This window comes from Argopecten irradians, chromosome 7 (genome assembly GCF_041381155.1).
Source record: "Argopecten irradians isolate NY chromosome 7, Ai_NY, whole genome shotgun sequence".
NCBI classification, from domain to species: domain Eukaryota; kingdom Metazoa; phylum Mollusca; class Bivalvia; order Pectinida; family Pectinidae; genus Argopecten; species Argopecten irradians.
In genome coordinates, this window is record NC_091140.1 from 21,112,124 (window position 1) to 21,128,200 (window position 16,077).

Below are 16,077 nucleotides of genomic sequence, written 5' to 3' on the forward strand. Positions count from 1 at the left end.
GACTATCTGATCTATTAATTGTGTTATGGTGATCCTCAGAACAAAATCCACAAACAGGATAATGAATTATTCAGACTGTCAAGTAGCGATGAGTAATCCAGAAATTGAAGCAGATTACGTCGGAGGTTGCACTGACATATATCAAAGGAAAATCAGTTGTCAGCCCAACATTAGGGCCAGTGCACAAACATGAAAACGCTCGTGGCGTTATCATCCAAAACCCCTGATGACTTATCCTTCTCAAGAGTATGTACACGTACATACGTACTTGATGGGACTAATCGACAGTCAATAATCTTTTACTTAAATCGTTACGGGAACTTAAAACTCCCATATAAACGGCTCTACCAAGTTTCCAAATGAGCAAAAATAATTATGGTCCCGTCAGCTGAGAGACTGCATAGGATCAAACACATTTTACAAAGGGAAATAACTATTGTCACATCTATATATAGTAGGCCCTATTGGAAACGAAGATTAAAAAGAAAAGACATTATTTAACATATTCTCATTGTAACCAAAATATCATCATGATAAAATAGTTAGATAATATCTACTTGTATAGAACGTAGATGAAAACCAACAGATCTGCAACAGTGCAATGCTCATTCGTGAACTGATCAGCTGTGTCAGCAAAGGTGTTCATTCATGTCATTTCAGGCAGATTTATACCATAATGAAGCATTTTAAATTTTGTTGTAAAACTGCCCACTTCTAATGATACATACCCGTCGCCATAATGCTATAGCTTACAAAGTAGACGCATGATACATTATGTCTTGTAATTCAAGGTTTGCGTTAACCGGAAGTGCTTAATTCGGATTACCTCCCTTGTAGTCGCTCTCAATTTCGCGGGAATGAAGTTGCGAACTGAACGAACTGAACAGCTGCAAATTGACAGACGACGGCAAAATAAACAAAACCGATTGTTTGTTTATTATTGGAGTAAGTAAAGTTAAATGCTAAAATAACATTTTGATGATATAGCATTTGTAGAAGAACAGGGAAAATACACATTCCTGTCGAGTGCCCCGACCAGGAATCGAACCTGGGTCTCCGGCCTGGAAATCTACTGCTCTACCGACTGAGCCAAAGAAGCATGCTCCGTCAGCTGAGTGACAGAGACCGTATATAACACTATGTACAAGTCACACCGACCCGCTTCTTTTACACATTACTGCATTTAATATCAAGTTATGGGACTTTCTTGCACTCAGTCTATATTCCCAGTTGATCGAGAGTCACTTTGCGCAGCACTCAGCAATTTAATTTCTTCTAAATCTTACATTCTTAAACCAAGTACTAAACGTTGTGAAATTTGATTAGCTTTACATCTGTGTTTCGTTTGGCTCCTTAAGACAAGTATTTGTTGAGAAAAAATGTTTTTATTCTCGGTTCATAGGTGTCTTTTGTGGTGTTTAGTAGTGTAAAGAGACAGTGATGAATCCTTCTCACTTATAAATCCTTGGGAATAGTACATGCAGTTGCCATTAATATAATAAAATTATTAAATAATGAAATATTGTAAAAATTGTCAAATCAATGGGGAGGGGGTGCCAGGGCTCTGTCGAATTTTACATTTTTGTCATTTGCTAAAAATAGCAAGTGCCCTAAAATTGTACTTGCTAAAATATCTTTTTGCTATTTTTTTACGATATTTTTTTGTCAATTGCAGTTTTGTTATATATAAAATAATGTTTGCATGATTATGCCAGGTACATCAACAACATCATAGTAGGAACTGAGTCACTAAATTTTCCATCAAAACAAATTTTCACAATCATAATGTTTTTTTACAGTTGTCTCTGATAAAAGCCCCACTTTCTAAAATTCTAAAATAAGTCTATCTTTTGCTATTCTGGTATATATTCACTTCCAAAATGCAAGTCAAATAGCCTGAAATTCGAGCCCTGGGCGCTTAAAGGCCTATACATTCAACTCCTTCTTCTTAATAGAAAAGAGCCACTTATATATTAATTATTAGTAGAGCGAATACAGTGTCCAAAATTGTGTTGGACTGTAATAATGCAGTTGAACACATCTAACCAATTAAATGGGTTTTTTTTTTTGTATTTGTAGATTTGAAATGCTTTCCAATGTAGCAACTATTTAAAATAACACTGGACTACTACTGAAGACTACACTACTATATAACTAGCAAAATGATGGAGTATAGTGCATTACTTCATGGAGCTACAGGAAACCCAAAAACACAAGATGAAACAAATATTATGATTTTAGCAAAAGAGATTCATGTATTAATCCTTAGTAAACTGGATGGATTATCACTAGCAAGGGTACAGAAAGTTTGTAGACTTTGGTACGACATAGTGGATGATTTCGAGAAGTACTTCCATGTCTGGCTACGATGTTGTTTGACTGAAATATCCACCTACGATCTGGCTGAAATCACAGGACTGCTAGAGATCGATGAAAGTGAAGATTTAGTGGTCACAGCTGATAACCTGAAGAAATTACCCACAATATTTTGGAGAGAGGTGTATGCAGAGTATCACAGAAATGACTTTATTAAAAACAAAACGAAAAAAGTGAACAAAATACAATATCCCAAATGCTATGGAATGGTCACAGCTATAAAGTTGAAAGGTAAATGCAAAAAAAAAAAAATAAATAAATAAAAAAAATTGAATTATTTGAATTGGTGTATAGAAAGACAATACTTTTTGTATTTCTTGAATGTATCATACATAATGTTAAGTACCGCGACTTATACTCCGGAAAATATGGTATACATTACTAAAAATATTAATAAAATGCTTTCATTTAATAAGGTAGACAAACAATAATCTTTTTACATTCCCATTTTGAAAATTAACAGTTTCGGTTGGAAATTTTCTTCCATAGTTAGGAGTAGTATATTTGAATATAAAATTGGCATATTGAAACTTGTACATGTATGTACTGTTGCTGTCCTGCACACAGTTCATCCATAAAGGTCACGTTTACCTATTACAGATAACATCCTTATAAGTGGACACGAAGATGGCCGAGTGATATCTTGGGAGGACATTGATGTGTGCATCAGGAACAAAACGTGTCACCAACATCAAAGGATGGTGACAGACCTGGCTGTCACTCGGGCAGGTAAGTTGATACAGCCTGTATACATTTCATCAGAGGATGGTGACAGACCTGGCTGTCACTCGGACAGGAAAGTAGATACAGCCTGTATACATGTCATCAGAGGATGGTGACTGACCTGGCTGTCACTCAAGCAGGTAAGTAGATACAGCCTGTATACATGTCATCAGAGGATGGTGACAGACCTGGCTGTCACTCGGGCAGGTAAGTTGATACAGCCTGTATACATGTCATCAGAGGATGGTGACAGACCTGGCTGTCACTCGGACAGGTAAGTAGATACAGCCTGTATACATGTCATTAGAGGATGGTGACAGACCTGGCTGTCACTCGGACATGTAAGTAGATACAGCCTGTATACATGTCATCAGAGGATGGTGACAGACCTGGCTGTCACTCGGACAGGAAAGTAGATACAGCCTGTATACATGTCATCAGAGGATGGTGACTGACCTGGCTGTCACTCAAGCAGGTAAGTAGATACAGCCTGTATACATGTCATCAGAGGATGGTGACCGACCTGGCTGTCACTCGGACAGGTAAGTAGATACAGCCTGTATACTTGTCATCAGAGGATGGTGACAGACCTGGCTGTCACTTAAGCAGGTAAGTAGTTACAGCCCGTATACATGTCACTAACATTAGAAAATGGTGCCAAATTTTACCTTTTTAACAGCTTTGATAACAGTAAAAATTGGATTTGGCATGTCTTCTAACTCTACTTCTGTTGAGCCATTCAATGGCTATAGCCGTTTAAATAATTTGTGAATTTTGTTTTATCTGTGAAATATTCCAGGTCTGACAGTAAACCATCTCCTACTGGGCATAAATAACATGTTTGTCATCTCAACCTCTAAGGATTCATCCCTCATCCTTAACGACATGACAACAGGACAGTCCACAAAGATCTCTTACTTCAGCAAACAAGTCAACTCAGTCAGGTATATATAGGTCAACTCAGTCAGGTAAATATAGGTCAACTCACTCAGGTAAAATAAGGCAAATATGTTGGGTAAAATAGGTTTTTAGCTCACCTGGCCGGAAGGGCCGATGAGCTTATGTCATGGCGCGGCGTACGTCGTCCATTAGTCTGTCCGTCATCCGTCCGTCACCATTTCCTTTAAATCGTTACTAGTCATAAAGCTCTGCATGGATTGTAACCAAATTTTGCCACAAACATTCTTGGGTAAAGAGGAGAAGAACTTGTATAAATTTTGGCTCTAAATCCCTGGGGGCAGGAGGAGCGGGGCCCAATAGGGGAAATAAAGAGGTAAATCCTATTAATCGCTACTTGTCCTAGAGTTCTGTATGGATTGTGACCAAATTTGGCCACAAGTATCCTTGGGAGAAGGGGAACAGAACTTGTATAAATTTTGGCTCTGACCCCCCGGGGGCAGGAGGGGCAGGGCCCAAAAGGGGAATTTGAGGTAAATCCTATAAATCGCTACTTATCCTAGAGTTTGGCATGGATTGTGACCAAATTTGGCCACAAGCATCCTTGGGAGAAGGGGAACAGAACTTGTATAAATTTTGGCTCTGACCCCCCTGGGGCAGGAGGGGCAGGGCCCAATAGGGGATTTGAGGTAAATCCTATAAATCGCTACTTATCCTAGAGTTCTGCATAGATTGTAACCAAATTTGGCCACAAACATCCTTTGAGGAAGGGGAACAGAATTTGTATAAATTTTGGCTCTGTATCCCTGGGGGCAGGAGGAGCGGGGCCCAATAGGGGAAATAGAGAGGGTAAATCCTATTAATCGCTACTTGTCCTAGAGTTCTGTATGGATTGTGACCAAATTTGGCCGCAAGCATCCTTGGGAGAAGGGGAACAGAACTTTTAAAATTTTTGGCTCTGACCCCCTGGGGGCAGGAGGGGCAGGGCCCAATAGGGGAATTTGAGGTAAATCCTATAAATCGCTACTTATCCTAGAGTTCTGCATGGATTGTGACCAAACTTGGCCACAAACATTCTTGGAGGAAGGTGAACAGAAATTGTATTAATATTGGCGACCCCCTGGGGGCAGGAGGGGCGGGGCCCAATAGGGGAATTAGAGGTAAATCCTATAAATCACTACTTGTCTTAGAGTTCTGCATGGATTGTAACCAAATTTAACCAGAAACATCCTTGGGAGAAGGGGAACAGGAATTGTATAAATTTTGGCTCTGACCCCTCGGGGGCAGGAGGGACGGGGCCAAAAATGGGAATTAAAGGTAAATCTTATAAATCGCTACTTGTCCAAGTGTTCTGCATGGGCCACAAATATCCTTGGTGGAAGGGGAACAGAACTTGTATAAATTTTGGCTCTGATCCCCTGAGGGCAGGAGGGGCGTGGCCCAACAGGGGAATTAGAGGTAAATCTTATAAATCGCTACTTATCCTAGAGTTCTGCATTGATTGTGACCAAACTTGGCCACAAACATTCTAGGGGGAAGGTGAACAGAAATTGTATAAATATTGGCTCTGACCCCCTGGGGGCAAGAGGGGTGGGGCCCAATAGGGGAATTAGAGGTAAATCTTATAAATTGCTACTTGTCCTAGTGTTCTGCATGGATTTTGCCCTTTGGCCACAAACATCCTTTAGGAAGGGAAACAGAACTTGTGTAAATTTTGGCTCTAACCCCCTGGGGATAGGAGGGGTGGGGCCCAATAGGGGAATCAGAGGTAAATATTCAAATTCCTTCAGAAAAGAAAAAATGAACCTGTATTCAGAACATTGGCATTACAAACCAGGTGAGCGATACAGGACCTCTGGGCCTCTTGTTTTTTGTTGCAAAATAAGGCAACTTTGTCAGGTAAAATGAGGCACATGTGTCAGGTAAACTAGGGCAAATCTGTATGGTAAAATAGGGCAACTCTGTCAGGTAAATATAGGTCAACTTATATGCCTATCATATACAAATAGGTCAACTCTGTATGATACAAATACAGTAAAACTCACTTGGGTGGAACACAGTTGAATCAAATACATCGGATGAGTCTTAATTTTTCCCTTCTTTATATTAGGAACTAAAGCACAAATAAATCAAACATGGTTGAATCGAATACTGGGGTTGAATCGAATACATTTTGTGGTCCCTTCCTTTTAAAATATACCAAAATTTACTTTTTTGTGTCAAACATTAAAAGTCAAGTCTCTGTCCAATTGACCGAACATGACTAATCAACCTTAACAGTGCTAATGAAAGTTATTGTTTGATCAAAACCTAAAGCCTCTTGTTTACACAGGTGCAAAAATAAGCCAAAATACATACATTGTACATAATATTATTTGATAGCAGTGCTGGAATAAAATGTAGCATCTTCAAACCTTCATGATTTGCGAGTTTATGTACATGGCAGACGATACATATAGGAGGAAAAAATAAATGATAATCTACGGTAAACACGAGATAAATTCTTATTAAAAATATTTTGCAATAAATTTCCTGTTGAACAATTGTAGATTTGTTAACCTTGTCTTTCAAAAATTTGATAGAACATACATTCATTTAAAGCTATATGTATGTATCGTATAGTGCTAATGTGTTTAATAGTTTGTTGTGATCTGAATCATTCATTATTATTTAATAAATAAGTATAATACTTTCTTAGAAGATTTTCTTGTTAGTTATTGCCTGTCTTAAACCAATATGTGTGTAAAACGCCAACTTGGAAACAGTCGGTACAGTCAGTACAACAATTAGACATCAATGTCTTCGTGAACAGGAAAACACGAATGAGTCGAACCAACGGATAAGTCGAATAATTACCTGGTCCCACTGACTTCGACTTATCCGTGTTTTAATGTAGATAAACTGTACACCAATTTTCTTTTATTGACTAAACCTACAATGTAAATGTACATCATAAATAACATTATTCAGTTCTTTTAACGGAGTTCATGACCTTGTTTATCCTGAAAATATGTCAACATACGGAGTATGAAACTGACAAGATTGCATTTTGTAGTTGTAGCGGTCTAACATTTGTGTCGGCGGCCAACTGTAGCTTCCTTCAGGGACATCCTGTGTGGGATATAGACTATTGTAGAGAGCTGAAAGCTAAACTCCGATGTCGACAGGATCTGGCTGGTCAGGACTCCACCAATATACTCGCTGTCGCTCTCCATAGAAACAAGGTGAATATTCCACCAGTATCTCTTATTAAAAGATGCTACACCCCTGACAAATGGTTTTTTTTTTCTCTACGACAAACATGAGCAGACTAATTAGTGTTAATCTTCAGTTACAAAAAGTTACGTACGGTACTTAACACCATAACCACCATTGAAAAGTTTGAGCTTCTTATATTACTTCTAGGTAAAAATATTAAAAAATAATTAATTGCGTCCACAAAAAAGTCCATAGCACTATTTCCTATATGGAATGAAGTACTGATTATCGCATCCACCAATTGCAAGAGCAAAACAAGTAAATATCCCCTACAAAATGCATTTTAGGGGAATATTAAATTGGGCTCTGTCTGTTCGTCCTAGATTCTTTTCTGGGCTATAACTCAAAATAATGTTCAATGTAGCTCTTTGAAACTTTAGGTATTCACCAGACAAGTGCCCTAGTTGTGCCTTTTGCTATTGCAGACCTTCAGTTTTGGGAATTTTTTCTGTTACCATGGAAACTTAGTAAAAAATACCAAATAACTGTTTCCTTTTGTGTCCCGACTGTTACTCCAAAATCATTTAACACAGCTTTATGAAACTTTCTGAATAGTGCCCTAGTTGTACCTTTTGCTATTTGTGAATCTTCTATTTTGGGAATTTTTTCCATTACCATGGAAACATCGTCAAAAATACCAAATTAATATTTCCTTTTGTTTCTTGGACTATATAACTCCAAAACCGTTCAATGCAGCTCCTTGAAACTTTCTGTATATATCAGACCAGTACCCTAGTTGTGCCTATTGTTATTGTGAACCTTCCATGTTAGGTGTTTAATGAAGCTTGGTCCGACCCCTAGGGTCAGAGGGGCAGGGCCTTCAAAAGGGCAATTTATTTATCAATTTTACGCTTTAACATTCCTACATCCTCGTCATACTTGGATGGATTTCATCCATTATTTTGTTGATGAAATCATTTTTGTTGTTGGTCATTTCATATTTTATGTAAAATGAGCTTTGTCCGACCCCCTAGGGTCAGAGGGGCAGGGCCTCTAAAGGGAAAATTTTCTCAATTTTAAGCTTTTAAAATCCTACTCCTCCTTATTCTCTGGGCTTGGATTTTCTGCCCTTATTTGGTGGGTGGGTTAATAAAACAAAAATAATTAATATAATATAAAAAAATTAATAAAATTATACATCATCTTTATTATTTATAGGTAAAAAGAAATAATCAAATTTAATAAAAAATAAAAACTTCATTAGGGAAGGGACAATCCATATTTTATATTAACTATGAGCATGGTTCTGACCCCTAGGGTCAGAGGGGCGGGGGCCACAAAAGGGCAATAATTTTTTATATGTTATTAGCACTTTATACATTCCTACTCCTCCCTCATCCTTGCGATCTGGTTTTCATCCTATATTTGGGTTTGAAACCTCATTGGGTCAATAGATCATCATCATATTTATATAATTGAGCCTGTGGTCCAGACCCCTAGGCGGTGAGGGGTGGGCCCCACAAGGGCAAATTTTCTATATTTTAGCTTTTCAATAAATCCTAACACTCCTACCTTCATCCTTGGATTGATTTCTTCCGCTTATTTTAAGTGTGATAACATCATTAGGTTACGGACATCTCATTTTTTATATATATATGAGTTAGGTGTGAACGCACCCAAGGGCTGAGGCGGTGGGGACCCCAACAGGTCTCGTGAAATTTTCCTCTTATTTTTAAGCTTTAATTGTCCCTAACTCCTCCCTTCATCTCTTGGATCTGGATTTCTCACTCAATATTCTCGGTGTGCGAACATTAAGATTACTGAAGGTACAATCATATTTTATATAAATGAGCTTGGTCCGACCCCTAGGGGCTTAATGGTGGGGCCTCAAAGGGCAAATTTTCTTAATTTTAGCTTTAAAAACATACTCCTCCTTCATCCTTGGATGGATTTCATCCATATTTGGTGTGAAACATCATTTGGGATGGACAATCATAATTTATATAAAATGAGCCTGGTCCGACCCCTAGGGGCTGAGGGGTAGGCCCCAAAAAAGGCAAATTTTCTTAATTTTAGCTTTAAAATCCTACTCCTCCTTCATCCTTGGATGGATTTCATCTATATTTAGTGTAAAACATTATTGGGGAAGGATAATCATATTTTGATGTAAATGAGCGTGGTCCAACCCTAGGGGCTGAGGGGTGGGGCCCCAAATGGGCAAATTTTCTTAATTTTAGCTTTAAAATCCTACTCCTCCTTCATCCTTGGATGGATTTCATCCACTATTTGATGTGAAACATCATTGGGGCGGACAATCATATTTGATATAAATGAGCCTGGTCCACACGCCTAGGGGGCTGAGAGGTGGGGCCCTCAAATGGGGAATTTTCTTAATTTTAGCTTTAAAATCCTTCTCCTCCTTCATCCTTGGATGGATTTCATCCATATTTGTTTAGTGAATCATCATTGGGGAAGGACAATCATATATAACAATTGACCTGGTTCGACCCCTAGGGGCTGAGGGGTGGGGCCCCAAATGGGGAAATTTTTCTTAATTTTAAGCTTTAAAGTCCTACTCCTCCTCCATCCTTGGATGAATTTTATCCATATTTGGTGTGTGTAGCATCATTGGGCGAAAACACAACTTATATTTTATATAAATGAGTCTGGTTCTGAACCCTAGGAACTGAGCGCGGTTGGGGCCCAAAAGGTCCTAATTTTCTTTATTTATAGCTGGCTCATCTTCCTGATTTAAGTTTTCAGTCTCCGATCGCAAATAAAAATGGTTCTATAGGGGTTTTAATTTGTTGCCGCTACAACATGCAAAACATTTTCGTAAAGATTTTTGTATTCCAAGAATGGCCACTGGCCCACTTCCTGTTTTAAGGTTTCAGTCTCGATCTCAATCGAATATTGGTCTATAGGGTTTTAAATGATGCGGAAAACAACATTGCAAACAATTTTCGTAAAGATTGTTGGTTATTCCAAGATGGCCGCTGGCCCATCTTCCTGTTTTATTAAGGTTTCCAGTCTCCGATCTACAATGATAATTGGTCTATAGGGGTTTTAATTGATGCTGAACAACATGCAAACATTTTCGTAAAGATTTTGGTATTCCAAGATGGTCGCTGGACCACTTCCTGTTTTAAGGTTTCAGTCTCCGATCTCAATGAAAATTGGTCTGTAGGGGTTTTAATTGATGCCGAACAACATGCAAACATTTTCGTAAAGATTTTGGTATTCCAAGATGGCCGCTGGCCCACTTCCTGTTTTAAGGTTTCAGTCTCCGATCTCAATGAAAATTGGTCTATAGTGGTTTTAATTGATTCAGAAGGGGGAACTTTAGGTAAGGACAATCATATTTTATAAAAGGACCGAGGTAAGACCCATGGGGGATAGTATGACCGAGGTCCAAAATGGGAGCTTTGCTGGAATGGCTTAAAAATCTGACTCCTCCTTATATTAATCCTTGAATGGGTTTCGACCATATTTGGATGAAGGGCTACCAAGTTTGTTCACACACTAATGACATTTACTTTTTCAGAAACTTACATATTCAACTAGGGAGTTTCCTTGTATTGTTTATATTAATCGTTAACTCCAAAACCGTTCAATGCAGCTCCTTGAAACTTTCTGTATTCAGACAAGTACCCTAGTTGTGCCTATTGTTATTGTGAACCTTCCATGTTAGGTGTTTTTTCTGTTACCATGGAAACTTAGTACAATATACCAAATTACTATTTCTTTTTGATTCTGGGATTTAACTCCAAAACCGTTCTATGCAGCTCCATGAAACTTTCTGTATATATCAGACAGGTGTCCAAGTTTTGCCTTTTGCTGTTGCAGACCTTCCATTTTTGGAATTGTTTCTGATACAATCAAAACTCAGTCAAAAATACCAAATTACAGTTTCTTTTTGTTACCTGCTGTTATTGTTTTTTAAGTTTTACAATATTTGCATACATAAAAAGTTATACTTGAATAATTGTTATTTTGATCTTGATGTATTTGGGTTTATATACCAACTGTGGGGCGCGGGGGATAATGCCACGCTTTATGGCTCCTTGTTTTATATAATTTTTTGTGTTAATTAGACATACACATTCACATGTGTTAACACCAATTATTGTTCAAATGATGAGTACTGTTTATAATCTGTGGGAAGTGGAGCTTTAAACATTGTGGTAGTTATAATATGAATGGTATAACTGAAAAAGATTGGATCTAGACATGAAAAGAAAGTGATTTAGTACTATAATATTTCTGTACTCTCTACAGGTACTGGCTAGTGATGATATTGGAAACTTGTTTCTGTACAAAGGATCATCCGAACAAAACAGGAATAGCGAACATCGGGATCAACCTGTTCTCCTGAGTATGTTTGGAGCAGCTGTCAAAACGATTCTTTTCCGCGATGATAAAGTTGTATGCTTAACAGGTGAGAGAAAAATTCAAAGTTTCCTGAACTCAACTGAGTTGACTTATTAACTGTGTCAACACAGGCATTGAAAAGTATAGAACTATATTTGACTTCTAAGAACATTATTTCATTTTTAGCTTAAAAATCCTTGAAAATTTGCCCGTTGACTGGAAAAGGTCTCAGTTCTGTCCCCTGGCTGAGACACTGAGTCTACAAAAATTTCTGCTCCTGCTTAGCACTTGGCAAAAACAGAGTGGGCGAGTGATTTGTCTGTTGTCAATAAAGGGTAGGGTGTCACATGTGTTGTTTATAGTCTTTGACTGCATACTTCATAATCTCAATAAAAAAGAGCAAGAGTACCATGATTACATAGAGTCAAAACATGAATATATCTCAGCCTCCCAAAACATACAGACATTCACACAGGCAACACTTTACATACAGGCGAGTCTGTCCTTAAATTAGTCTGGCTGTTATTAGGATCATACAGACATTCACAACGGCAACACTTTACATACAGGCGAGTCTGTCTTTAAATGAGCCTGGCTGTTATTTGGATCATACAGACATTCACACAGGCAAAATTTTATATACAGGCGAGTCTGATTTCCTACTGTATGTTACAGATGATGGAATGCTTGGCATCTCTCTGAATCTGAAGGACTTTATACAACACAATGTGTATGAAGCTGTCAATGTTATTCCTGAGTGTATCGCCTGGAGAGTCAACATATTAGCAATTGGAGCCAAGTCTGGTAAGTTTTCATCCCTTATTTCTTATTTCAATATGTATTGGAATCCTTTATTATGTTTAGTTCATCTGGCTCAAGGATCATGAAATAATTTTAACTTAAATTAGACTTTATAGCCAATCATTAAAGACAGTTTTGGACTTAAAATGTTGTTTCATGATCCAAAGAACATAGGTAAGCTTATAACATACCATTGCATTCGGTGACCGTCTTTCAACAATTATTTTCTTCATTTCGGAATATAATCAAATTTGACTGGTAGCATCCTTATAGTACAATGATCAGGCTGACCCCCTGGGGACCTGAGGGATGGGACCAAAAGGGGTGGATTGGGCATTTTTAGCCCACCATCATCAGGATCTGGGATCTCTTGTTCAAGTTAATGACTTCTTCCCTGAAACAAAAAATTGGTTTAGCTCTCATTTACATTGGTAGTATCTCTTTTGACTGGAGATTCAAATTTGTACAAACTGTTTGTTTGATAAGCCGGGGTCCTAGGAGCGGAGCCAGAATGGTAAAATATTTCCAGATTTTTATGCAACATTTGGAAAGTTCTGTGTAAATGACTTCATTTTGGATGATTTCAGGTAAAGTTTTCCTTTACTTGGTGAAGGAAGACACTGATCTATTGGACCTAAACCTATCTGAGCCTGTCGCTGTGTACGATACAGACTCCGAACATGTTAACGCCATCACCATTGGTGATGACGGCAACGGACCAGTGTTAGCTATAGCAACAGACCATAACTTTATCACTTTGGTCAGATGGAGGCGGTGACGTGTGTCGCTGTGTACGATACAGACTCCGAACATGTTAACGCCATCACCATAGGTGACGATGGACCAGTGTTAGCTATAGTTACAGAACATAACTTCATCACTTTGGTCAGATGGAGGCGGTGACGTGTGTCGCTGTGTACGATACAGACTCAGAACATGTTAACGCCATCACCATAGGTGACGATGGACCAGTGTTAGCTATAGTTACAGAACATAACTTCATCACTTTGGTCAGATGGAGGCGGTGACGTGTGTCGCTGTGTACGATACAGACTCAGAACATGTTAACGCCATCACCATAGGTGACGATGGACCAGTGTTAGCTATAGTTACAGAACATAACTTCATCACTTTGGTCAGATGGAGGCGGTGACGTGTGTCGCTGTGTACGATACAGACTCAGAACATGTTAACGCCATCACCGTAGGTGACGATGGACCAGTGTTAGCTATAGTTACAGAACATAACTTCATCACTTTGGTCAGATGGAGGCGGTGACGTGTGTCGCTGTGTACGATACAGACTCAGAACATGTTAACGCCATCACCGTAGGTGACGATGGACCAGTGTTAGCTATAGTTACAGAACATAACTTCATCACTTTGGTCAGATGGAGGCGGTGACGTGTGTCGCTGTGTATGATACAGACTCTTAGCATGTTAACACCATCGCCAGTGTTAGCTAGAGTTGCAGAATATAACTTCATAATTTTACTTTCCTTTCATAAGATTGATTTAAAAATATGATATGATAATCATTCCTTTTAGATACAATCGGTTGATTGAACTGAAGTCTGGGGCTGCCTTTTAAGGTTTATTTAACTTATCGATCTAGTCATATTGTAGAAGGAAGCATTGTTAGTACATTGGGCTCACTAGGAAAGCCTCAAAAGCTCACTAAGTAGAAGGCGCCTTACAATATTTTTGAGAAATATCTAGGTAAATGCTAGCCTCAATCACTAAATTAATGTTTTTAAGATATTTGTATACATTGTTTATTTTGTTACCTATTATATGTTTGTTAACTTTTGATATGTTTTGACAGATACTAGATGTATATATATGATATTTGCCTTTCATTAATTCAACATTAGAACCGTTCGTTTTGATAAATCCATGTATCATCTTGTTTATTGTTGATTTATGTGATAAAAACAAGTCAAGAGTCTGAAATTGAAGGTTGGGTTACCTGGTGATGCAGTTGTATTTGGGGGAATAAAAAGAATGATGAGCATAGTTGACAAGAAATGTAGTATTAAGCTGGGTTTAGAGAACAAGTGAAATGGCATTTTAAGCGAAGCATTTTGTTATTTTTTAGTCTTAAATATTTTAGTTGTTTTTAGTTGTGTTTTAAATGGCATTAGAACTTCCCGAGTTGTTCATGGTACTTGTATATATATCCTGACTGTAATAAAACAAAAGCATTAACACATTGCTTGGTTAGAAACATTTAATCATTTTGGCTTACCGCTTGATTTTATTTTAGCTGCAGTCTCTCACTTCTAATGTGAAATTTGGAATCCTCAATTTCTAAGATATAGATGTGATATACTGTGAACAACAAGAATGTGTTAAACCTTTTGGCCTTGGTTTATATTTGTTTTAATTTATGCCAGTTGATATCTTTTATGTTCATTATTCACTGTAATTTGTTGTCTGTAAAATATAACTTACCTACTTATCTCCTTTGACTGTGTATGTCTCCAATATCTCAATGCAGGGGATCCTGTTTTAGGTCGAGAAAAAGAAATGGACATTGTAAATGAGTTATCCTTCCTTTTAAAATCTTGAGTAATTTGCTCATTTGTAGCCATTGAAATTAATTTAAATTAAGCTTTAAATTTTGAAGTATTCAAGAAAAAAAAAGTTCATTTCCTAAACAGAGACACCTTAATGCTCAAAAGAAATATTGACTGGTAAGTACTCGGCGAGCCTCTTGCTGATAGCTATGTTATAAATTCCAATTGAGATATATACTACACTTTATGTTGATTTATAATTAGCCGCTTTGGTTTACTGTTATCTATGGTGTCCATTGACAGTTTGTGTTGGTCACATTACTTCCATACATCTGGTCCTTCTAGTCACACAAACTTCATATTCATCATATTTATATAGCTGTTAGTACCAAGAAACAAGCATTTTGTTTTGATTATATTTATGTACATTTTGTTTGATTTTCGGTTTTTGGTTATCTTCTTAATCATGATACTGACATATTTAATGATTCATAAAGCTTCTACATGTTATAGAGATTTTATATAAGAGAGAATTGGGAGAGAGTGATAGGATGTGCCAGCCTAATATCAGTAGACTGGAAATAATCTGGTACTGCTTGTGTTTATGATTGATGCTGATGAGATGACATGAGTTTCTGGATATTCAGGTTTAAATTTTACAAATTGTATTGAGGGAGTGCAGGTACTGTAAGTAGTATAAAACATCACCTGAACAAGTGTTTTCTGCCAGTATTATACTAGATGGAGAAAGGTGAATTCCTTTTAAAGTAATTTCTTAATGGTATAAAGAGAAATTTCAGGCGACTGTAGCAGGTCTTATGGGCCTCTTGTTAAAAGATATATAGACAACTTTTTATTCATATTTGCCTTGTAGTTTTATAGATGTATATGTCCACATTATTGACTTGTAATGATATTTTTTTTTATTTTCTCAATTGTTGTATTTCCAGTTTTGGGAAACTTTGAGGTAATTACATTTGAGATACTATCATTTTGTAAGAAAAGGTATAAAAAATAGTTGGTGCTACTGTATTCTTACTCAAGTGAAAATGATTAAGGGAAGAGAAAGATAATGTAAAAGTTTGTAATATTATGATAAGTCATGTGATTCATTGTAGTAATATTAAGTTATGTTGACAACAAAATGTTTTTATTTATTTACCTGTTTGAGTTTTCTGTTCTATTTTTCGAGA

At 37.4% G+C, this 16,077-nt stretch overlaps 2 protein-coding genes across 4 annotated transcripts in view; one reads left to right on the top strand and one right to left on the bottom strand.

The window, feature by feature from the left end:
- The window catches only part of LOC138327822 (kelch-like protein 26), a 40,156-nt gene extending 24,593 nt beyond the window's left edge, over positions 1 to 15,563 (bottom strand). The window contains exons 1-2 of one of the 3 annotated variants that reach the window (XM_069274219.1): positions 14,820 to 14,943; positions 12,558 to 12,760 (exon numbers count right to left, since the gene is read on the bottom strand). Coding sequence is in view for 1 of the 3 variants with exons in the window: in XM_069274218.1 (XP_069130319.1) it covers positions 729 to 738 (10 nt within the window). In the remaining 2 variants the exon portion in view is untranslated. Of the gene's footprint in view, positions 1 to 728; positions 848 to 12,557; positions 12,761 to 14,819 lie in introns of those variants that run through there. The other 2 variants (XM_069274220.1, XM_069274218.1) reach the window with 2 other exon arrangements.
- On the top strand, positions 837 to 16,041 carry LOC138327824 (uncharacterized). The gene is made up of 8 exons (XM_069274222.1): positions 837 to 945; positions 2,080 to 2,607; positions 2,977 to 3,105; positions 3,899 to 4,043; positions 7,052 to 7,220; positions 11,473 to 11,632; positions 12,241 to 12,369; positions 12,954 to 16,041. The coding sequence occupies exons 2-8, from the start codon at positions 2,163 to 2,165 to the stop codon at positions 13,142 to 13,144; spliced, it is 1,368 nt and encodes a 455-aa protein (XP_069130323.1). The 5' UTR covers positions 837 to 945; positions 2,080 to 2,162; the 3' UTR covers positions 13,145 to 16,041.
- The last annotated feature ends 36 nt before the right edge of the window (positions 16,042 to 16,077 follow it).

Bases quoted from the DNA above. Each gene is read 5' to 3' on its own strand.
- LOC138327824 (XM_069274222.1), top strand. From the start codon at position 2,163: ATGATGGAGTATAGTGCATTACTTCATGGAGCTACAGGAAACCCAAAA. The intron at 2,608-2,976 runs GTAAATGCAAAA...TACCTATTACAG, and splicing joins CACAGCTATAAAGTTGAAAG to ATAACATCCTTATAAGTGGA. The intron at 7,221-11,472 runs GTGAATATTCCA...TACTCTCTACAG, and splicing joins TCGCTCTCCATAGAAACAAG to GTACTGGCTAGTGATGATAT.